Source organism: Diaphorina citri, unplaced genomic scaffold (assembly GCF_000475195.1).
Source record: "Diaphorina citri unplaced genomic scaffold, Diaci psyllid genome assembly version 1.1 scaffold2088, whole genome shotgun sequence".
NCBI classification, from domain to species: Eukaryota; Metazoa; Arthropoda; class Insecta; order Hemiptera; family Psyllidae; genus Diaphorina; species Diaphorina citri.
In genome coordinates, this window is record NW_007379513.1 from 13,776 (window position 1) to 36,755 (window position 22,980).

The 22,980-nt window shown below is 38.1% G+C and overlaps 2 protein-coding genes and 1 long non-coding RNA gene across 4 annotated transcripts in view; 2 read left to right on the forward strand and 1 right to left on the reverse strand.

Annotated features, from left to right (window-relative positions):
• LOC103518142 overlaps window positions 1-22,980 on the reverse strand; it is a 32,471-nt gene that overhangs the window by 5,027 nt on the left and 4,464 nt on the right. The window contains exons 6-23 of the mRNA XM_026830018.1: window positions 16,369-16,544; window positions 15,930-16,069; window positions 15,046-15,328; window positions 14,596-14,736; window positions 13,964-14,188; window positions 13,614-13,855; window positions 12,641-12,950; window positions 11,692-11,940; window positions 10,954-11,012; window positions 10,639-10,828; window positions 10,250-10,441; window positions 10,081-10,200; window positions 9,434-9,793; window positions 9,125-9,322; window positions 8,618-8,940; window positions 7,614-7,866; window positions 7,209-7,364; window positions 6,560-6,699 (exon numbers count right to left, since the gene is read on the reverse strand). Coding sequence (XP_026685819.1) covers window positions 6,560-6,699; window positions 7,209-7,364; window positions 7,614-7,866; window positions 8,618-8,940; window positions 9,125-9,322; window positions 9,434-9,793; window positions 10,081-10,200; window positions 10,250-10,441; window positions 10,639-10,828; window positions 10,954-11,012; window positions 11,692-11,940; window positions 12,641-12,950; window positions 13,614-13,855; window positions 13,964-14,188; window positions 14,596-14,736; window positions 15,046-15,328; window positions 15,930-16,069; window positions 16,369-16,544 — 3,757 coding nt within the window. The remainder of the gene's footprint in view (window positions 1-6,559; window positions 6,700-7,208; window positions 7,365-7,613; window positions 7,867-8,617; window positions 8,941-9,124; window positions 9,323-9,433; window positions 9,794-10,080; window positions 10,201-10,249; window positions 10,442-10,638; window positions 10,829-10,953; window positions 11,013-11,691; window positions 11,941-12,640; window positions 12,951-13,613; window positions 13,856-13,963; window positions 14,189-14,595; window positions 14,737-15,045; window positions 15,329-15,929; window positions 16,070-16,368; window positions 16,545-22,980) is intronic.
• Window positions 180-1,996, forward strand: LOC113471118. 2 transcript variants are annotated; one of them, XR_003393941.1, is made up of 3 exons: window positions 180-197; window positions 592-737; window positions 1,971-1,996. It is a non-coding gene; the product is annotated as an uncharacterized LOC113471118 (long non-coding RNA). The 2 variants fall into 2 exon arrangements; XR_003393940.1 differs by lacking the exon at window positions 180-197 and having other exon boundaries at window positions 559-737.
• Window positions 3,264-4,286, forward strand: LOC103518139 (protein lin-7 homolog B-like). The gene is made up of 2 exons (XM_026830016.1): window positions 3,264-3,554; window positions 3,971-4,286. Exons 1-2 carry the CDS (start codon window positions 3,300-3,302, stop codon window positions 4,130-4,132), a joined length of 417 nt encoding a protein of 138 aa, XP_026685817.1. The 5' UTR covers window positions 3,264-3,299; the 3' UTR covers window positions 4,133-4,286.

The following is a 22,980-nucleotide window of genomic DNA, read 5'->3' on the forward strand; positions in this document are numbered from 1 at the left end:
TCTGACGTCACCAATCTGACTTGGGAGGTTTTTTCAGAACTCGAATAAATGTTTGGCAACATTGTAAAATTATCAAATTAAAAAAAATACAAGAAAATTAATTAAATAATTAATTTAAATTTTAATTTCAATTCTTTAATTAAACATATTACATAATTATTGGTGATTACTGATTAAGTGATTACCCCAGTACTGAGGTAGCTTACGGTGATTCAGGAATCCAGCGTTTTCACCCAGTGTCGAGTATCAAGGAACCTTTCATTCAGAAAATTTGATCGAGTTAAGTCAAAAAAACTCCCAGTAAATATGACAGCTGTAGGAGAACCTTTTAATTTTAATTCTTTAATGCTTAATGCTTTAATCGAACATATTACATATTGGTGATTACTGATCAAGTGATTACCCCAATACCCCAGTACTGAGGTAGCTTACGGTGATTCAGGAATCCAGCGTTTTCACCCAGTGTTGAGTATCAAGGAACCTTTCATTCAGAAAATTTGATCGAGTTAAGTCAAAAAAACTCCCAGTAAATATGACAGCTGTAGGAGAACCTTTCTGATTAAGTGATTACCCCAGTACTGAGGAACTGAGGTAGCTCACGGTGATTCAGGAATCCAGCGTTTTCACCCAGTGTCGAGTATCAAGGAACCTTTCATTCAGAAAATTTGATCAAGTTAAGTCAAAAAAACTCCCAGTAAATATGACAGCTGTAGGAGAACCTTTAACACTACAGAGAGGTAAGTGCCCAATTTTAAAGAAATTCAGGAGGTGATGGAAAAATATTACATATGAGTGTGACCAGTGTAACAGTCCAAGTTCAAGTGAACACACTAGTCACTAGTGATTTGCGAGACTGAAGAACTCAAAAAGGGCACAAATGCAACCCTTTTTCCCCCAAGAATTTCTATAGGAGGAACTGTTTGTGAGACTGAAGAACTCAAAAAGTGCACAAATGCAACCCTTTTTCCCTAAAGAATTTCTATAGGAGGAACTACAACTACAGAGGTCTTATGGCACAAATGCAACCCTTTTTCCCCCAAGAATTTCTATAGGAGGAACTGCAACTACAGAGGTCTTATCATCCAAAATTGAAGAGAGGAGGACAGGTTTTGAGAAAGCCCTTTCAAGAACAAGAATAATTCTCATGCATTTAAGAAAAGGTTCACTGTAGAGGGAATCAAACCCATGACCTAGCATTTGCAGTGCAGGCTAGAAAGTATTTCAAGTGATGTAAATGTAAATAAAATGTTTGTAAATGGATTTTGTTATTTTAGTTCTTTCATATGCTCTGAACCACCAAGATTTCACTTACCTACCACTCCTTTCCTTCCTCCCAACTCCTCTAAAATATGTACTAATTATGTTGTATTTAGTAGTTTAAATTTAAAGCTAACTCAGAAAAAGGACACCTTCAGGGATCCCCAAAGGCCCAAAAATCATCAGTGGACACACTAGTCACTAGTGGTTTGCGAGACTGAAGAACTCAAAAAGTGCACAAATGCAACCCTTTTTCCCTAAAGAATTTCTATAGGAGGAACTACAACTACAGAGGTCTTATCATCCAAAATTGAAGAGAGGAGGACAGGTTTTGAGAAAGCCCTTTCAAGAACAAGTATAATTCTCATGCATTTAAGAAAAGGTTCACTGTAAGAGAGGGAATCAAACCCATGACCTAGCATTTACAGTGCAGGCTAGAAAGTATTTCAAGTGATGTAAATGTAAATAAAATATTGAAAAGAGGAGGACAGGTTTTGAGAAAGCCCTTTCAAGAACAAGAATAATTCTCATGCATTTAAGAAAAAAGTTCACTGTAAGAGAGGGAATCAAACCCATGACCTAGCATTTGCAGTGCAGGCTAGAAAGTATTTCAAGTGATGTAAATGTAAATAAAATGTTTGTAAATGGATTTTGTTATTTTAGTTCTTTCATATGTACCTACCAATCATCACTCTTTCCATTTCTTTTTTCAGATGTCAAAAGAGCCATTGAACTTCTGGAGAAAATACAAAAGAGTAAGTTGGAGCTATTCTTGTACATAATGATGTACAAGAATAGCTAGCTATTCTAGCTAATGATGTACAAGCAAAATGACAAACATAAAATGAACAAGAATAGCTAGCTAATCAAGCTAGCTATTTAGCTTGTTCAATTGTTATTCATCATGTTTTGTAATTATTGTTAAATAAAAGTAATATTATTACCATTACCATTACCAATCATTTTATAGGTATCACAAAACTTTATACTTTGGTAGGTGTTGCATTGTAGGATTAGATAGATAAAGTACCTTTTTCTTGAGGTATCTTATTTCAGCTGTTCCCATTTTATGTTTGTCATTTTGCTTGTTCAATTGTTATTCATCATGTTTTGTAATTATTGTTAAATAAAAGTAATATTATTACCATTACCATTACCAATGATCCCTAAATGCCATGTACCTACATATGAGATTGTAGCTCTTAACACCAACCTCAGTGGTGCAGTTGTTAACGCGTTGGACTTTGGATCTGGAGGTTGGTGGTTCAAGTCCAAGTCATGTCATGAAATTTATCTTTGTAGATGAAATCTAGAACTCCTTTTACCCCTCATTATTCTTAGTTTAGGTAGGAAATACAACGCGAATATTTACAAATTTGATTTTTATGCTTTATTTTACAGTATTGTTAGTTTTTAGTGAGATTCATTATGACGTTAGATCAACATTCACGCTGTTCGCCATGTGCACAAAAGTGCAAACTTTTACACTACACTATTTCAGAAGAATACATTAGTTTTCTGAGTTATCTTTGAGATTTCCAAAGGCACCCTGATTGGCTCTGGCAGATGTGAAACTAAGAGGAAAAATCTATTAAATACCTAGAAAGTATAAGAACAAAGAGAAAGACTGTCTCAAAGTAATGCAATGCAGTATAGAGATGGTATTTTCATATATTTTCTGTTTTCTGAGGTATCTTTGAGATTTCCAAAGCCACCCTGATTGGCTCTGGCAGACGTGAAACTAAGAGGAAGAATCTATTAAATACCTAGAAAGTATAAGAACAAAGAGAAAGACTGTCTCAAAGTAATGCAATGCAGTATAGAGATGGTATTTTCATATCTTCCTATGATAAAAAAACAACCTAGCTAGTTAAAAAAAAAGAAAAAAAAATCTACATATTATTCAGTTATACCTATGCATTTAGGTTCACCAGATGTGCGCGCTTCTGCCACAGCCAAAGCAACAGTTGCCGCTTTTGCTGCAAGCGAGGGTAACCACGTAGCTAGTTTAAAAAAAATCTACATATTATTTAGTTATACCTATGCATTTAGGTTCACCAGATGTGCGCGCTTCTGCCACAGCCAAAGCAACAGTTGCCGCTTTTGCTGCAAGCGAGGGTCACGCCCATCCACGCGTTGTAGAACTGCCCAAAACTGACGAAGGTCTAGGCTTCAATGTCATGGGCGGTAAAGAGCAGAACTCTCCCATCTACATTTCCCGTATCATCCCTGGGGGTGTGGCAGACAGACATGGAGGCTTGAAGCGGGGAGATCAGTTGCTCTCAGTGAATGGTGTGGTAAGTGATAACGCGTCGTCGGTCGTAACTTTAGAAATAGAATGTGATCTTTTCCAATGGAACTCCAGCCTTAAATGATACCATCTTTTATAGGCCTTTTAATATGTAGGTACTGATAATATGTAGATGGAAAGGTGTAGTTTGCATCTATCAAGTGTGCCGGGAAGCATGAACATGAAGAGTTCGAAGCAACGCGATGCCTGGCCTATGTTAACAGGAAACAGAGTTTTGAAAATTTTCGGTATCTTCAACCTTACCACATCAGTATATCTACAAACGATAATTTCTTTATCTTCTGAAGTTATGAATGGTATACTGCCCTGGCACCTTAAAGTACGTTTAGATCTTATCTTATTTTGTACCTACCTACTCAAAAAAAGAAAGAAAAAAAAATGACATTTTTCCTTTTCTTCCAGTCGGTTGAAGGTGAAGATCACGGAAAAGCTGTAGAGCTATTAAAGCAGGCACAGCGATCTGTCAAGCTTGTTGTACGATACACACCCAAAGTTCTGGAGGAGATGGAAATGAGATTCGACAAGCAAAGAACGGCGCGAAGGAGACAGCCCCCCAGTCAGTAGATAAAGTAAGATGCATGAGTATGAGAGAAAGAGTATGGGAAAATAAAAGAATAAGTGAATATGCATTTCATTTAGTAGTAATGTCCATGTGGCCGAGTGGTCAAAAGCACTGACCACTGAATGTTGATCGATAAGTAGTAGGTCGAATCCCTTCCGGCCCGAAAATTTTCCCACCAATATTTTTTTCCCCCGTTTATGTATAGTTTTAGAAAGTTTGTCCTGAACAAATACCAAGCGTTTCTTGAGTACAATCTGAAAGAGTTTTTAGCGGGTGCTCTTGTGTCAATATCTACGAGTATAACCATAGGAATTTGGTTATACTCGTAGATATTGACACACTCGTTTCCCTTAAATTTTCATATTGATTTCCCTAAATTTTCATACTCGTTTGACATCTATTTATTTTCATGTTAGGTACCTACTTATGTAATTATTCATTTTGCACTCTAGAATAGTAAATGTCTTTATTTATTCGGTTTTGCACAAATTCATCCGTTTCTTGTTCCTGTGTCCATGTGGCCGAGTGGTCAAAAGCACTGACCACTGAATGTTGATTGATAAGTAGTAGGTCGAATCCCTTCCGGCCCGAAAATTTTCCCACCAATATTTTTTTCCCCCCGTTTATGTATAGTTTTAGAAAGTTTGTCCTGAACAAATACCAAGCGTTTCTTGAGTGCAATCTGAAAGAGTTTTTAGCGGGTGCTCTTGTGTCAATATCTACGAGTATAAGTATAACCAAATTCCTACACTCGTTTCCTTAAATTTTCATATTGATTTCCCTGAATTTTCATACTCGTTTGACATCTAGCTATTTTCATGTTAGGTACTTATGTAATTATTAATTTTGCACTCTAGAATAGTAAATGTCTTTATTTATTCGGTTTTGCACAAATTCATCCGTTTCTTGTTCCTTTTAACTCGTAATAACTACTTGCAGAGATTTAAGAACTGCCTTCCTTTGTAGATGAAATCTAGAACTCCTTTTACCCCCTCATTAGTCTTAGTTTAGGTAGGAAATACAAAACGAATATTTACAAATTTGATTTTTATGCTTTATTTTACAGTATTGTTAGTTTTTAGTAAGATTAATTATGACGTTAGATCAACATTCACGCTGTTCGCCATGTGCACAAAAGTGCAAACTTTTACACTACACTATTTCAGAAGAATACATTATTTATACATATTTATAGATAGATACATACATATTAGATTAATTTTTATTTAAAAATGTGTTCTATGTATATCCCAGATATTTGTTTCAAAATAATCTTGTGGATGTCTTTTATTTTTATTTAATTATTTATTGCAATTCTATTAGATTAATTTATTATCAACAAATTTTATTATATTTAAGTAATAATATAAATACATAGTAGGTACATATTACACAAATACTAAAACGGTCTTTCTTGATTGCTTTATGGCATTTGTATTAGACAAGGTTTGTCAAGTTAGGTGTCCCGAATCTCAATAACTTTGTGTGTTTACGATTTATAATTTATTCAATGCTACATTAACTACAATCAGGCAGACTAAAATTAATTTTACAAATAGTAAAACGACAGTCGGGAAGAACGCGTAAAAATGAAATCTCAAAGGCAAAATTACGAATAAGGTGATTATCATGAAAACAAGAGTTAACACTAATATCAAAAATAATTTGAATTTTAAAGGCAAAAGCGATTTCACTTGTGGAAAATGTAACAATTTAACAAATCTGAAAACGAGAAGAAGCGTGAGTACTGCTAGACATATGTGATAGGTGCGATTTAAAGTCAAACAGTGACTAAAACTAACGAATTGTTTGAACTGAATCTTATCGTTTGAGTCAGTTTGTTTACTTGATTGATAATATTTCAACGTCTTCGATAGACAATTCCCACTTGAACGCTTCATCTGATTTTGATGAAATTTGGCAAAAATGTTCAGTACATAAGTACCAGCACTTCCCAAATACGTTACCTCGCTTCATGTCCATTTTATCCTTGCGGCGGGCCCAAATCAGAAGAATCACATAGAGCAACAGTATGGCCAGAACAAATATGACCGGGGGAGGGTTGGTTCTGGGACCTGTGGGATAACAATAAATAGGGTAGATATAAGTGATTTTATGTATAGTAATTTCAAAGATTGTCCCTGGCCATCCAAAGGGGCAACAGCCTGAGCATCAGGAGTATCCCCCTCTGTTCCAAGAATTTTATGAATATTTTATTCCTTTTCTTAGTTGAAATTATAAATTGAGTCTATACTTTGATACAAATAGAGGAATGAAAACATACATACGTCCTACGTAATAGGTACCTACCTATGTACATATATAAATGTAGCTCGTGTATAAAGTTGAATTTCTTACCAGATCTAGTAGCTGTGTTGGTTATTTCTTCAGATTGGATGTTTCGACTCGTGCAACCTTCGTCAACTTACTCGGCTAACTCCATGGGTTCCAAATATTTGAATACAGACATCCGAGGTAGTTCCAGCGTATGGTCTGCTCCCAGTGTATACGGTCACCAGATAGGGAACCTCGTCAGACGGACAGTTGTCTTTCAATATCACAATACGACCTGGAGAAAATGATTGGGAATTATTCGCAAGATCATGATTATTTTGTCTTATCGATTGAGGACTACAGTGGCAGCCGCCTTATCACACCTGTAGATTAAACTTTTGAAATGATGGGACTTTTTGTTCTACCCTCAACAGTCAACAGTTTAAAATAAAACACCATACTAACTGACCGAACAATGTGAGGTCCAAGTTTTGACTCGATGGTTTTGCATTGAGTTTGTCTGTTTGATCCACGATAACTCTTGAACGGTTCGGTTCATCCGATTTTCATGAAATTTGGCGAAAATGTTCAGTACATAAGTACCAGCACTTCCCAAATACGTTACCTCGCTTCATGTCCATTTTATCCTTGCGGCGGGCCCAAATCAGATAAGTTTTGACTCGATGGTTTTGCATTGAGTTTGTCTGTTTGATCCACGATAACTCTTGAACGGTTCATCCGATTTTGATGAAATTTGGCAAAAATGTTCAGTACATAAGTACCAGCACTTCCCAAATACGTTACCTCGCTTCGTGTCCATTTTATCCTTGCGGCGGGCCCAAATCAGAAGAATCACATAGAGCAACAGTATGGCCAGAACAAATATGACCGGGGTAGGGTTGTCCAGCACCGTGAGTAACAGACTAGCGTCCCCAATTGGATCCACTAGGTTGGGAACCACTGTAACATTTTCTTTTTCCAAACCTTGTTTTAATGTACTGTAGTAATCCACGGACTGGGATAGTGCTTTGATCAAACAACACCTCGGATTTACCACGAATACCAACCTCTGAATCAGTCAAATAGTTGTGACTTCCTAGTCTTTCAATCATAAGAGACACAGCTATAATAGCATTGATGTATCCGATATTGATGAAATTTGGCAAAAATGTTCAGTACATAAGTACCAGCACTTCCCAAATACGTTACCTCGCTTCGTGTCCATTTTATCCTTGCGACGGGCCCAAATCAGAAGAATCACATAGAGCAACAGTATGGTCAGAACAAATATGACCGGGGTAGGGTTGTCCAGCACCGTGAGCAACAGACTAGCGTCCCCAATTGGATCCACTAGGTTGGGAACCACTAGAACTGAGGCGCTGAATTTGGACATGTGACGACAATCGCAGATGATTCGGTCGAGCGTGGATCGATTGTTCACCATACAATATGGATCGATGATCTGAAATAATACAGTAGAAGGAGGAGCTAAATATTTAAGACCAAACGGGGTTTTCCCTTGAAAAGGCGTTAAGTTTTCACAAAGTAAGCTGTTCACAATAGTGAGTCTTACGTTGGTCGAGCGTGGATCGATTGTTCACCATACAATATGGATCGATGATCTGAAAGAATACAGTAAAAGGAGGCGCTAAATATTTAAGACCAAACGGGGTTTTCCCTTGAAAAGGCGTTAAGTTTTCACAAAGTAAGCTGTTCACAATAGTGAGTCTTACGTAAAAAGTTCAGTTAACGGGACGCTAATTTTGGTTGCAAAAATTCGCTAATCTATCTAGAATTCTAGAATTTTTATACGTAAATGATCTTTTCTTAATACATAAAATGATAAAACTTTGGTTACCCCAAAAGAACTCAAGGTGCCAAGTAACCAAGTAAGAAGAAAAAGTACCCATTTGTCGTTGATCCATCTTCTGCAATCGATTCTGTAAAGTTCAAACGTGTATTCGTGATTCCCTTCTTCTTTAGGTACTATACCAATGAAATAGTCCCCAATATCACCATCTTCACCATTTCCACCAGGGTCTGTCACATTCAGTCGGGGCAATAGGAGGAACTCGCTGGTCTCATTGCTAATCTATCTAGAATTCTAGAATTTTTATACGCAAATGATCTTTTCTTAATACATAAAATGATAAAACTTTGGTTACCGCAAAAGAACTCAAGGTGCCAAGTAACCAAGTAAGGAGAAAAAGTACCCATTTGTCGTTGATCCATCTTCTGCAATCGATTCTGTATATTTCAAACGTGTATTCGTGATTCCCTTTTTGTTCAGGTACTATGCCAACAAAATAGTCCCCAATATCACCATCTTCACCATTTCCACCAGGGTCTGTCACATTCAGTCGGGGCAATAGGAGGAACTCACTGGTCTCATTAGCAACCAAGTTTGGTTCATTTTGAAACAAATCCGTACTCGGTCTTTGCTCTTTGGTCCAAATCAGATTCATTGCTGAAGATGCTTTTTTGAACTTTACGTAAACGGCCGACCATTTCGTTAGATCTGGGATGCGGTGAGAACCTGGAAAAAATCCTTTTGTTAGTTATTTTTTCATATTATTTCAACAAATTTTTCATTATTTCAACACACCTATTTCATTATTTCATCTTTCAGATTAAGTAGTGGATTACTGTGGAAATGATTTGAAACAGACAACAAATGAATTTTCTAATACATATATCGGTAAGTTGATTTGACATTTTACCTATTCCAGTGTTTTTGACATCGGTGGCAACGTGGTCTTCGTATTTGGTCGCATTCCATTTGACATCAGCTCTACTCAAATTCAGCACTTCCAGATGTATTGAAATGGGTTCATCCAATATGTGAATGGGTTTGAAGTCTCTGTTTTCAACTCGATTCAAATAAATTCCACAAATAGTTGTGTTCACACCAAAATCATCTGAAACCAAATTCCACTCTTTTTACCTCCTTGAAATATGACCGAAATCTTGACAATCAGCGAGACAGACCTAAGTATTTTTTTTTAGAAAGAAGAGAAATGCCAACTTGCCTGGATTAAACCACCAGAACAAGTTTTTCTTCAAAATGACGACTTCTAAACTGAGGTTTGTATCTTGAACAAATTGATCGGCAAATGGCTTATCCAAGGTTATGTATGTGTTGGAATTATTGGGAATATGATGCAGATTTGAAAGTCGCTCCGGGCTGTCGATTTTATTCCAAATCCTACTCTCACTCATGTTGGATTTAAACTGGCTGGTCTCATTAGCAACCATGTTGGGTTCATTTTGAAACAAATCCGTACTCGGTCTTTGCTCTTTGGTCCAAATCAGATTCATTGCTGAAGATGCTTTTTTGAACTTTACGTAAACGGCTGACCATTTCGTCAGATCTGGGATGCGGTGAGAACCTGGAAAAAATCCTTTTGTTAGTTATTTTTTATAAATTATTTCAAATTTCTCATTATTTCAACATATTTCATTATTTCATCTTTCAGATTAAGTAGTGGATTACTGTGGAAATGATTTGAAACAGACAACAAATTACTTTTTTTAAATGGGCTTGAAGTCTCTGTTTTCAACTCGATTCAAATAAATTCCACAAATAGTTGTGTTCACACCAAAATCATCTGAAACCAAATTCCACTCTTTACTTTTTTTCTAATACATATATCGGTAAGTTGATTTGACATTTTACCTATTCCAGTGTTCTTGACATCGGTGGCATCGTGGTCTTCGTATTTGGTCGCATTCCATTTGACATCAGCTCTACTCAAATTCAGCACTTCCAGATGTATTGAAATGGGTTCATCCAAGACTTTTTTTCCAATACATAATTATATCGGTAAGTTGATTTGACATTTTACCTATTCCAGTGTTTTTGACATCGGTGGCAACGTGGTCTTCGTATTTGGTCGCATTCCATTTGACATCAGCTCTACTCAAATTCAGCACTTCCAGATGTATTGAAATGGGTTCATCCAAATCATTGTCAAAGATATACTCAACGGTGTCTTTCTTCGTGGCAGGGTACTGAAGCTTGATAACGGGCTTCACGTCTGAAATCCAAGAGAAAATCATTTCCCATCCATCGTTCCTCCGTGGCAAATGAGAATTTATTGAGGAAAAAATGTCACATCCACCAATCGTACATTGTACGTAATACCTTTTACCTCCTTGAAATATGACTGAAATCTTGACAATCAGCGAGACAGACCTAAGTATTTTTTTAGAAAGAAGAGAAATGCCCACTTGCCTGGATTAAACCACCAGAACAAGTTTTTCTTCAAAATGACGACTTCTAAACTGAGGTGTGTATCTTGAACAAATTGATCAACGAATGGGTTATCCAAGGTTATGTATGTGTTGGAATCATTGGGAATATGATGCAGATTTGAAAGTCGCTCCGGGCTGTCGATTTTATTCCAAATCCTACTCTCACTCATGTTGGATTTAAACTTACAAATGGCTTATCCAAGGTTATGTATGTGTTGGAGTCATTGGGAATATGATGCAGATTTGAAAGTCGCTCCGGGCTGTCGATTTTATTCCAAATCCTACTCTCACTCATGTTGGATTTAAACTGGACGTCTTGTTGCTGAGGGAACATTCGACTCTGTGTTGTCAGGCCTGTAAAGGGGGGGGGGATATTTTCATTTGTGTAGATGTATTTTACTGATCCTCGGAAGTACTTTTTTTTTTTCAAAAATGTGCTGTAGTTTCCTATTAAAAATAGCTGACCTTTTTTAACCTTAACCCTCCTCAACTCATTTCAACGGACCTCTCCTCAGACGTTTTTGACAAAGTAACGACCCCTCCTTTAGGGAAACTTCTTTAAGAAGGTATGAAGAATTCATGTTGATTTTCACAATCAGAAAATTGTCAAAATGAACAATATGAAGAATGATGAAATTGATAAGTTACCTGTGTAATTCAAAGTGTCGATAAGATACCGAGTCGATGTCATGTAGCTGTAATATCGTATGCCATATTCCATTCCGTCTTTGGGCCGATCTTCCAGAAGGGAATCCTTATTCATCTCAATGAGTGCAAAACATTCGTGAATGATCTGATTTGTTTGATACAAATTGACATCGGTTGTAGTTTCCTATTAAAAATACCTGACCATTTCGAACCTTAACCCTGCTCAACTCATTTCAACGGACCTCTCCTAAGACGATTTTGACAAAGGAACGACCCCTCCTTTGGGGAAACTTCTTTAAGAAGGTATGAAGAATTCATGTTGATTTTCACAATCAGAAAATTTTCAAAATGAACAATATGAAGAATGATGAAATTGATAAGTTACCTGTGTAATTCAAAGTGTTGATAAGATACCGAGTCGATGTCATGTAGCTGTAATATCGTATGCCATATTCCATTCCGTCTTTGGGCTGATCTTCCAGAAGGGAATCCTTATTCATCTCAATGAGTGCAAAACATTCGTGAATGATCTGATTTGTTTGATACAAATTGACATCGGTAATGATGGAATCCATTTCTGATATCATCATATCTCGCTCATAGATTGATTTGATAGATTGTTGCAAGTATTGTCCTGAAATAACAGCACTGTGTTTTGACAGCAGATTTAATTGAAGGGCTCTATCTTGGTCAGCTTCATGCTGTCATCCATGATCAGCATTCGCAGAATCTTCGGGCCCTTCTTCAGACCAAACTTCCAGTTGATGGTAGAACTCGTACAGCTTCACAGGACACCGCAGGGGCTGATTGACATCCTCCTCCAACTCTATCTTGGTCAGCTTCATGCTGTCATCCATGATGAGCATTCGCAGAATCTTCGGGCCCTTCTTCAGACCAAACTTCCAGTTGATGGTCAGCCTCTGGAAGCTCAGCTTTTCGTGTTCGCCCAGCGAGAAGCGAAGGAAATACTTGGTGTTGAAATACATCAGTGTGTTGATCAGCGTGTGGGGAGAATAGGCACCGAGCTGTTTCGACTCCCAGAGGTATTCTTCTTCTACCCGAGTTACTATGACATCTGTGAATAAATATAATACTTTTGCTAATATGTTCATCAGAATAAATGCGGCCTCTGGCAAAGCCACTGTAACTTGATGTTTATATTAGTTGCTACTAATGTTTTTAGTTTTGTCTGTGTATCTTTAGTTTGTCTGAAAATCTTTTAGATTTTCTGTAAAGATTTTCTGTATGTCCACCTTATAAACTCTCTATCCACCTGCTAAAATATTTTCGTACATAGGTACCTACATAGTTACTCAGATGTGTTACCCACTTACCTGTGTACTTAACGATCTTGTGGACCAGATAATGCTCATCTTCCCCTATTTGTTTCAACGTATTCAGAAAATACTTCAACGTCGTCAGCACTTGTCGGATTAGCAAATAGTTCAGTGTGTTTTCTATATCGTCAAATACATGTCCAATTTCAGATATTATTTGGAGACTTGAGGCTTCTTTCTGGGTGGAATTAATGTGGGGTAACATTTTCGTGAGGACTTGTATGTGTCTCAACATGGATGGGTGATCCAAGAGTGACCGAGATATTTCCACAGTCGTTGTAATGTTGATGATGTTTTCATCGTCCGTCTGGAAAGGAGGAAGTGAATCAAGATTTAAGTTGACGAAGGAAATGAAGTAAATCTCAAGTTGATGAGAATCGGCCACCCTGTATTGAATTTTATTAAAATCTTATCCTTTACCGCCTGGATTTCAATTTTATTGTTCTGTTATTTTTAAAATTTTAGGGTACCATAGTAGTAGATGCTTTCTTTAAATGTGATGAGATCTTTGAGGAACCATTCCTGAAAGTGACACTGATAAATATTTCAAAAAATTCAATTTCCATATCTTTCACTTGTAATGGACAACACTCTCCCTTTCTAAAATGGGCCTCAGAAAATCATTGTTCTGTTATTTTTAAAATTTTAGGGTAGGTACCATAGTAGTAGATGCTTTCTTTAAATGTGATGAGATCTTTAAGGAACCATTCCTGAAAGTGATATGTACTGATAAATATTTCAAAAAATTCAATTTCCATATCTTTCACTTGTAATGGACAACACTCTCCCTTTCTAAAATGGGCCTCAGAAAATTTGGAGTGTCATGTATTGTTTTACCCACATGGGGTGTGAACTGTATGAACTGAATCAATACCTCAAGATTTTCCAACTGGACTGTCAACCGTTCATCAATAACATTGCCTAGCGTTTTACCCACATGGGGTGTGAACTGTATGAACTGAATCAATACCTCAAGATTTTCCAACTGGACTGTCAACCGTTCATCAATAACATTGCCTAGCTTGTCATATATCTTAACTCTCACGTCTCCGAAAGTGAGAACAATGGATTTGATGGTGCCAATGTAATTGAACCCCAGTATCATCAAATCCGTTCCATCTGACTGATAGAACTCGTACACTAGCTTATAATCAGCTCCGAATTCCCCATAGTTTTCACACTTGATGCTAAAATGAGTCTTCCCCATTGTACCTGTGGATTGGGAAGATGAGTTTACTTTGAGACCGGAGACCACAAAGTGAGTTTAAACTCAGATTAATTTTGTTTAGTTTGAGGGAAAACAACAATCGTCCAACTCACCATTGGTCGGTTTGATCTCACAAGATCCTCGTTTCAGAGCCTCTCCCACGTAAATTTCAAAGCTGGACTTGTATCTTTTATCGTTTTGGTCAGCCACAGTGACCACATAGCCTTTTCCTCGTTCCAGAGTGTTGGGTTTGATGATGAAAATGTCCGGAGTGGTGTTGGGTTGGCGAATCTTGGCAACGTTTGAGTCACTGACGGTCCAAACGAGGGTTTTGTCCGCTAAAATAATTTAGATCTTTGAAGATAGGTTCTTTTGTCCCTTCCTCTGATTCCTACCTATACCTACCAAAGATTACTAATTTTTTTTCTTTGTCTTGGTTATTTCTACCAATATAATTTGCCATAATGACATAATTATTACACTTTCTTGCATTTTTATGCACATATCATGCATATTAGAACTGGTTAGAATTATCAACCCTTGGAGACTAGTGAAAGCGCCGTACATTTGACAGTCGAAGTCAAGATTGTCAGAAGTTTCTAAACTTGACCACAACTTCAAAGGTCTGAATACTCTGAATGGTGGCAGGCTGATTTATTTTTTGAAATACTTAACTCCTTCTTGATTCCTTGATTGTCTTGTTCATAGCATCTCATAATAAAATTCACTTATTAATATTACTTACCATGATAAGGTAGACATTTAAGATAGATAGCATCCGTCTTCTTACTTTCAACTTCACAATTCTTCACGCAGATTATTTCAAAGCTCGTGTCTTCTAAGTAAACTGATTGTGCTGCTGTCCCGCTTAGCTCTCTGTAGCCATCTAAAAAATGAAGAGAAATGAACAGTAATGACCTCTTATGGAGGGCGATATCGACAGCTTTATTTGCGGACAGGTGCAGCTGGTGCAGAGAGGTGACCATCCCCTCGTCTGTACCCTCCTAGATGAGACATGCACCCGGGAAGACCTTATAAATGCATGTGAAACAGTAATACGCACAGCACAGTTCTGGGAGGAAGACCATCGAAAATTTGACCCGATTACATTACTTTCCTTCCTATACGATAAGGAAAGTAAAAATCTGATGGTGATATTGAAGACGGACACTGAAAGTAAGTAAGTAAGTCCTACCTAAAACTGTCAGATTGAAGGTCAACGTGTCTCCTTTCGCCAAGAGGTCACTACGGATCGTCAATATCGGATTGGAGCTCTCCCTCTTGTCACAAAAGGTTGGAGTGATCCCGTTCTGATTACGACAATCCCAGGAGAAGATCAAGTCCTGATCGTTGGGCGATTCGTTGGGATCATACGAGAGAGAGGCATTCAGAATCAAATTCTGACGAACGTTGTGAGTTCTATAAGATCCGCCCTTGATTGTGATGATTAGATCCAGAGTTATCACTTTAAATTGACACTGTAAAGAAAGGAAAACTGTAAAATATGTACTAGCATTTTTGACACTAATTTACTGTAAAGAAAGGAAAACTATAAAATATGTACATAATAGCATTTTGCCCGTGCTTCGCCACGGAAAATTGATCATAACTCGAAATTGGTTTAGATTTCGGTGAAATTCTCTCTTATTGCTCATCTAGAACATATTAGAAATATTCCTATCAAATTTCAGCCTTTTCTAGGTTTTGGGCGTTAAGGTTCTGGAAATAGAGTGATAAATGTAATAATAGTGTAACCAATAAAGAGCTCCCCTCCAAAGAGTTCCCTCCAAATAACAATGCCCCTCCAACAGTAACAATGCCGTCAAATGTCAGCCTTTTCTAGGTTTTGGGCGTTAAGGTTTTGGAAATAGAGTTATAAATATAAATGTAATAATAGTGTAACCAATAAAGAGCTCCCCTCCAAAGAGTTCCCTCCAAATAACAATGCCCCTCCAACAGTTTCCATATTAAAAAGATAAAGAGCTCCCCTCCAAAGAGTTCCCTCCAAATAACAATGCCCCTCCAACAGTTTCCATATTGTCTACAACCAAAGTAGGACTTACAATTAAAACCACCTACCATTGCATTGTTGACGTAGGTTTCGCTTTCGATAGTGAGCTTGGATTCAAGGAACACGGTGTGAACGTTGTATGGCAAAGTCTTGTCTTGGTACAGAGTGAATGGACGAATGATAATGTTCTGTTCTGAACTGGAGAACGCTACGGTGAAATAATGAGAAAATTATGACGATTAAATAGAGGAGTATAACAGGGGCCCATTCCACCAACATGGAGATATATAAAGAGGGAGTGATTCATAAAAAGAACTTCTCTTCTCAGTCAGTGTGTCAGATTTTAACTCCTTAAGGGAGTTGAAGAGATGAACATGTTTCTGGATCTTTCACATGTCTATAGGGAGTTGAAGAATAACTGAGCATGTTTTTGGATCTCTTTCATCGTCCATAAAATAGTCGTAAGGTGGAGGTATCCCTCGATCAAGGGCATCACGATATACTTACTAGGCTTGTGTTCATTGAAAGGGAAATTGGAGTTGAACAACTTTTGGAATCCCGCGTACAGGTTCCACTGGAACATTACATTGTACATGGACACCGCCTTGTCACAAAATATGGATGGACTGATGTAACTTCTCAGGACAATGCTGTCTCTTTGAAAATACGGGATGTCCAATGAACTGAAACGAAGGGAAATGGGGTTAGCAAAATTGGATGGTTTAGCGTTTGTGAAAGAAATTGATTGGATGGTCCAGCGAAAGTTAAGTTAATTTCATCTACCCTTTTTTAGGACATTCGAAATTTGGGAGTGCACCATATTTGGACAACATTAAGCAGAAAAGAACAGTCAGGGGGACTGCATTATGGATGGTTTTTTTTCTGCGTAATGCTGTCCAGTTGTTTCCAATCCAATCTAAAAAAAATCATGTGCTTTTCAAAAATAGTTCCCTTGTATCAAACAGTAAACTTGAACTCTGATTCTTTTTCACATCACTCACCAATCCTGTAATTTCAGATGGGGTATACAGGAGGACCAAAATTTAAAGTCCTGAGAAAAGATAACTCTTTTTGAGCTTTTTCAAAGATTTCACCGAAAATAATTGCCGAACAGTACATTTCTTGAGGTCCGGCCCCCCGGCACTTCTGATTGTCATAAACTATTGAAGCTCTCTGCAAAATTTGAGTGACCTGTGGCTAAAGGTAAAGTCCTGAGAACCGCTCATTCTTTTTGAGCTTTTTACCAGTATACCTCTAAATACATTATACAGGGTGAACACATTCTGTTTACCTAGGTATTCAAAAATAGTTATAGTATACTTGAGAACCCATCACACTGTGCTAGCATGTATTAGGGCAGTTTCAGTTATTCCAACAATTTTCATAGTAAGCAGGAAAGAAGTGGAAAAAATTGCCCTTACATTTTATTATGCTTTTCTTCTTTCAGCTCCTAAGGCAAAAGGCTGACCTCAACTTCACAAATGAGCATGGCAACACTCCCCTCCACTATGCATGTTTCTGGGGCTATCAGCAGGTAGCTGAGGAGCTCATTCAGCACGGAGGTTTGGTGTCTATAGCCAACAAAGATGGGGACACACCATCCAACAAAGCCAAAGGAAACCTCTGCAAAAGAATCAATGGTAAATAGTGATTGAGAAAAATTGAATGCAATCTGTTATCAAAGATAGACAGGTAGATGGAAAGCTTTCATGTAGAGGAAAAAAATAGTCTACAGTGATTCCTTTTGTTAAATATTCCAAGTAGACATTTCCTTTTACTTACCTACTTATATGATGATAAATTGAAAAAAAAAAAAAAAAAAAAAAAAAATTAGGTGGAAAGGGGAACGGGTTTTTAGCAAGGTTATTTGTTGAGGTAATTCTTAGGGATATTTTGTCAGGGCGTCTACAGCTTATTGCCAGGGATCATGAAATTTTGGATCACTGAAGTGAGGCAGCGTAGTGTGTGCTGTGTGTAGTTTGTATCTGGATGGGTTAGCATCTGAGCAATAACTTTTCGTGTTTAGCTCGTTGCCCTAAATTTATTGTCGGCGAACAGAGGGTAACAGTCAGGTATATCTACAATCTATATACATAGGTATAGGGAGGGACCTAATTAAATAAATAACACTACATTAGCGGCATAGCTTTCATTGCTTTTACCTCAGATTAGGTGTTTGCGACACATCTCGTCGTCTTAGTCTGGCGGATAAGATCATTTCCAAGATATCGAAGATTTGAAACGAAGGTTGTGTCCCAATGGACTGAGCCAGAATGTAGATGACACGAATAGAACCAATGGGGGCTTTGTTTTTGAACAGAACGATCGGAGACTGGAAATAGGTCATGTTACCGCCTGAAACAATAATTTACTTACTCATACCAAAGCAACATTACAGGTGACTTTCGACCACACACCTACCCACATGGGGTGTGAACTGTATGAACTGAATCAATACCTCAAGATTTTCCAACTGGACTGTCAACCGTTCATCAATAACATTGCCTAGCTTGTCATATATCTTAACTCTCACGTCTCCGAAAGTGAGAACAATGGATTTGATCGTGCCAATGTAATTGAACCCCAGTATCATCAAATCCGTTCCATCTGACTGATAGAACTCGTACACTAGCTTATAATCAGCTCCGAATTCGCCATAGTTTTCACACTTGATGCTAAAATGAGTCTTCCCCATTGTACCTGTGGATTGGGGAGATGAGTTTACTTTGAGACCGGAGGCCACAAAGTGAGTTTAAACTCAGATTAAGTATAACTCTTGCATTAAGCAATCTGATTGGTTAATTTTTAAAAATTTCAACCAATCAGATTGGTTAAACCGAGACTAAAACTCAAACGGAGTTTAAACTCACTTTGTGGCCCCCGGACATCAACTCTTGAATAGATTAGAATAAAATTGTGGGACTAGGAGTCTGGTGGAATGTAGACCTGGGGAAAGACAGTAACAAATTTACAAATGGAAAACAACAATCGTCCAACTCACCATTGGTCGGTTTGATCTCACAAGATCCTCGTTTCAGAGCCTCTCCCACGTAAATTTCAAAGCTGGACTTGTATCTATTCAACCAATCAGATTGGTTAAACCGAGATTAAAACTCAAACGGAGTTTAAACTCACTTTGTGGCCCCCGGGCATCAACTCTTGAATAGATTAGAATAAAATTGTGGGACTCGGAGTCTGGTGGAATGTAGACCTGGGGAAAGACAGTAACAAATTTACAAATTGAAAACAACAAACGTCCAACTCACCATTGGTCGGTTTGATCTCACAAGATCCTCGTTTCAGAGCCTCTCCCACGTAAATTTCAAAGCTGGACTTGTATCTCGCATTAGGCAATCTGATTGGATCAAAACTCAAACGGAGTTTAAACTCACTTTGTGGCCCCCCGGACATCAACTCTTGAATAGATTAGAATAAAATTGTGGGACTTGGAGTCTGGTGGAATGTAGACCTGGGGAAAGACAGTAACAAATTTACAAACTGAAAACAACAATCGTCCAACTCACCATTGGTCGGTTTGATCTCACAAGAGCCTCGTTTCAGAGCCTCTCCCACGTAAATTTCAAAGCGGTGCCAATGTAATTGAACCCCAGTATCATCAAATCCGTCCCATCTGACTGATAGAACTCGTACACTAGCTTATAATCAGCTCCGAATTCCCCATAGTTTTCACACTTGATGCTAAAATGAGTCTTCCCCATTGTACCTGTGAATTGGGAAGATGAGTTTACTTTGAGACCGGAGGTCACAAAGTTAGTTTAAACTCAGATGAAGTATAACTCTCGCATTAAGCAATCTGATTGGTTAATTTTTAAAAATTTCAATTAATCAGATTGGTTAAACCGAGATTAAAACTTGTGGCCCCCGGACATCAACTCTTGAATAGATTAGAATAAAATTGTGGGACTAGGAGTCTGGTGGAATGTAGACCTGGGGAAAGACAGTAACAAATTTACAAATTGAAAACAACAATCGTCCAACTCACCATTGGTCGGTTTGATCTCACAAGAGCCTCGTTTCAGAGCCTCTCCCACGTAAATTTCAAAGCTGGACTTGTATCTTTTATCGTTTTGGTCAGCCACAGTGACCACATAGCCTTTTCCTCGTTCCAGAGTGTTGGGTTTGATGATGAAAATGTCCGGAGTGGTGTTGGGTTGGCGAATCTTGGCAACGTTTGAGTCACTGACGGTCCAAACGAGGGTTTTGTCCGCTAAAATAATTTAGATCTTTCTTTTGTCCCTTCCTCTGATTTCTACCTATACCTACCAAAGATTACTAATTTTTTTGTCTTGGTTATTTCTACCAATTTGTCATAATAACATAATTATTACACTTTCTTGTATTTTTATGCACATATCATGCATATTAGGACTGGTTAGAATTATCAACCCTTGGAGACTAGTGAAAGCGCCGTACATTTGACAGTCGAAGTCAAGATTGTCAGAAGTTTCTTTGTCTTGGTTATTTCTACCAATATAATTTGTCATAATGACATAATTATAACACTTCTTGCATTTTTAAATTTTTATTCATCATATTAGGACTGGTTAGAATTATCAACCCTTGGAGACTAGTGAAAGCGCCGTACATTTGACAGTCGAAGTCAAGATTGTCAGAAGTTGACCTACCAAAGATTACTAATTTTTTTCTTTGTCTTGGTTATTTCTACCAATATAATTTGTCATAATGACATAATTATTACACCTTCTTGCATTTTTATGCACATATCATGCATATTAGGACTGGTTAGAATTATCAACCCTAGGAGACTAGTGAAAGCGCCGTACATTTGACAGTCGAAGTCAAGATTGTCAGAAGTTTCTAAACTCTGAATGGTGGCAGGCTGATTTATTTTTTGAAATACTTAACTCCTTCTTGATTCCTTGATTGTCTTGTTCATAGCATCTCATAATAAAATTCACTTATTAATATTACTTACCATGATAAGGTAGACATTTAAGATAGATAGCATCCGTCTTCTTACTTTCAACTTCACAATTCTTCACGCAGATTATTTCAAAGCTCGTGTCTTCTAAGTAAACTGATTGTGCTGCTGTCCCGCTTAGCTCTCTGTAGCCATCTAAAAAATGAAGAGAAATGAACAGTAATGACCTCTTATGGAGGGCGATATCGACAGCTTTATTTGCGGACAGGTGCAGCTGGTGCAGAGAGGTGACCAAACCCTCGTCTGTACCCTCCTAGATGAGACATGCACCCGGGAAGACCTTATAAATGCATGTGAAACAGTAATACGCACAGCACAGTTCTGGGAGGAAGACCATTAGAGAGGTGGCCATCCCCTCGTCTGTAGCCTCCTAGATGAGACATGTACCCGGGAAGACCTTATAAATGCATGCGCACAGCACAGTTCTGGGAGGAAGACCATAGAAAATTTGACCCGATTACATTACTTTCCTTCCTATACGATAAGGAAAGGAAAAATCTGATGGTGATATTGAAGACGGACACTCCTCTTATGGAGGGCGATATCCACAGCTTTATTTGCGGACAGGTGCAGCTGGTGCAGAGAGGTGACCATCCCCTCGTCTGTAGCCTCCTAGATGAGACATGCACCCGGGAAGACCTTATAAATGCATGTGAAACAGTAATACGCACAGCACAGTTCTGGGAGGAAGACCATCGCCCTCGTCTGTAGCCTCCTCGATGAGACATGCACCCGGGAAGACCTTATAAATGCATATGAAACAGTAATACGCACAGCACAGTTCTGGGAGGAAGACCATCGAAAATTTGACCCGATTACATTACTTTCCTTCCTATACGATAAGGAAAGTAAAAATCTGATGGTGATATTGAAGACGGAGACTGAAAGTAAGTAAGTAAGTAAGTAAGTAAGTAAGTAAGTAAGTAAGTAAGTCCTACCTAAAACTGTCAGATTGAAGGTCAACGTGTCTCCTTTCGCCAAGAGGTCACTACGGATCGTCAATATCGGAGGAAGACGGACACTGAAAGTAAGTAAGTCCTACCTAAAACTGTCAGATTGAAGGTCAACGTGTCTCCTTTCGCCAAGAGGTCACTACGGATCGTCAATATCGGATTGGAGCTCTCCCTCTTGTCACAAAAGGTTGGAGTGATCCCGTTCTGATTACGACAATCCCAGGAGAAGATCCTACTTTCCTTCCTATACGATAAGGAAAGTAAAAATCTGATGGTGATATTGAAGACGGACACTGAAAGTAAGTAAGTAAGTCCTACCTAAAACTGTCAGATTGAAGGTCAACGTGTCTCCTTTCGCCAAGAGGTCACTACAGATCGTCAATATCGGATTGGAGCTCTCCCTCTTGTCACAAAAGGTTGGAGTGATCCCGTTCTGATTACGACAATCCCAGGAGAAGATCAAGTCCTGATCGTTGGGCGATTCGTTGGGATCATACGAGAGAGAGGCATTCAGAATCAAATTCTGACGAACGTTGTGAGTTCTATAAGATCCGCCCTTGATTGTGATGATTAGATCCAGAGTTATCACTTTGAATTGACACTGTAAAGAAAGGAAAACTGTAAAATATGTACTAGCATTTTTGACACTAATTTACTGTAAAGAAAGGAAAACTATAAAATATGTACATAATAGCATTTTGCCCGTGCTTCGCCACGGAAAATTGATCATAACTCGAAATTGGTTTAGATTTCGGTGAAATTCTCTCTTATTGCTCATCTAGAACATATTAGAAATATTCCTGGAACGACCGGTGCAGTACTGATTATGATAGCCAGGGTCACACAGACAGCTGTAACCTCCATAGCCAGTCCTACACCAGCCATGCTTGTCACATTTCGCCCTCTCATCATCTCTACAGAATATCTGGACCTTCGTTCCACAACTGTTTGGATCCTGAGAGGGAACGTAGAGGGTAGATTTGAACTTGCTGCAGTCACAGGAGTAGCCAGACCCTTGGGGGCTGCAAAGACCTGCATCCCCACATGGGTCATTGAACGGATCCGTGATGTCACATTTTGGATCGCCAGCAACTATGAACAGACGGATTGTTGGTTAGGAAATACTACTCGCCTTAGTAAAAGAGAGACCCAGGTAAAAGAAGGAAATGAAAAAGAAGAAGATATGTAGGTACATGTGGCTGG

Excerpts from the sequence above, each read along its gene's own strand:
- LOC103518139 (XM_026830016.1), top strand. The coding sequence starts at position 3,300 with ATGCATTTAGGTTCACCAGATGTGCGCGCTTCTGCCACAGCCAAAGCA. Across the intron at positions 3,555-3,970 it reads TGCTCTCAGTGAATGGTGTG|TCGGTTGAAGGTGAAGATCA; the intron begins GTAAGTGATAAC and ends CTTTTCTTCCAG.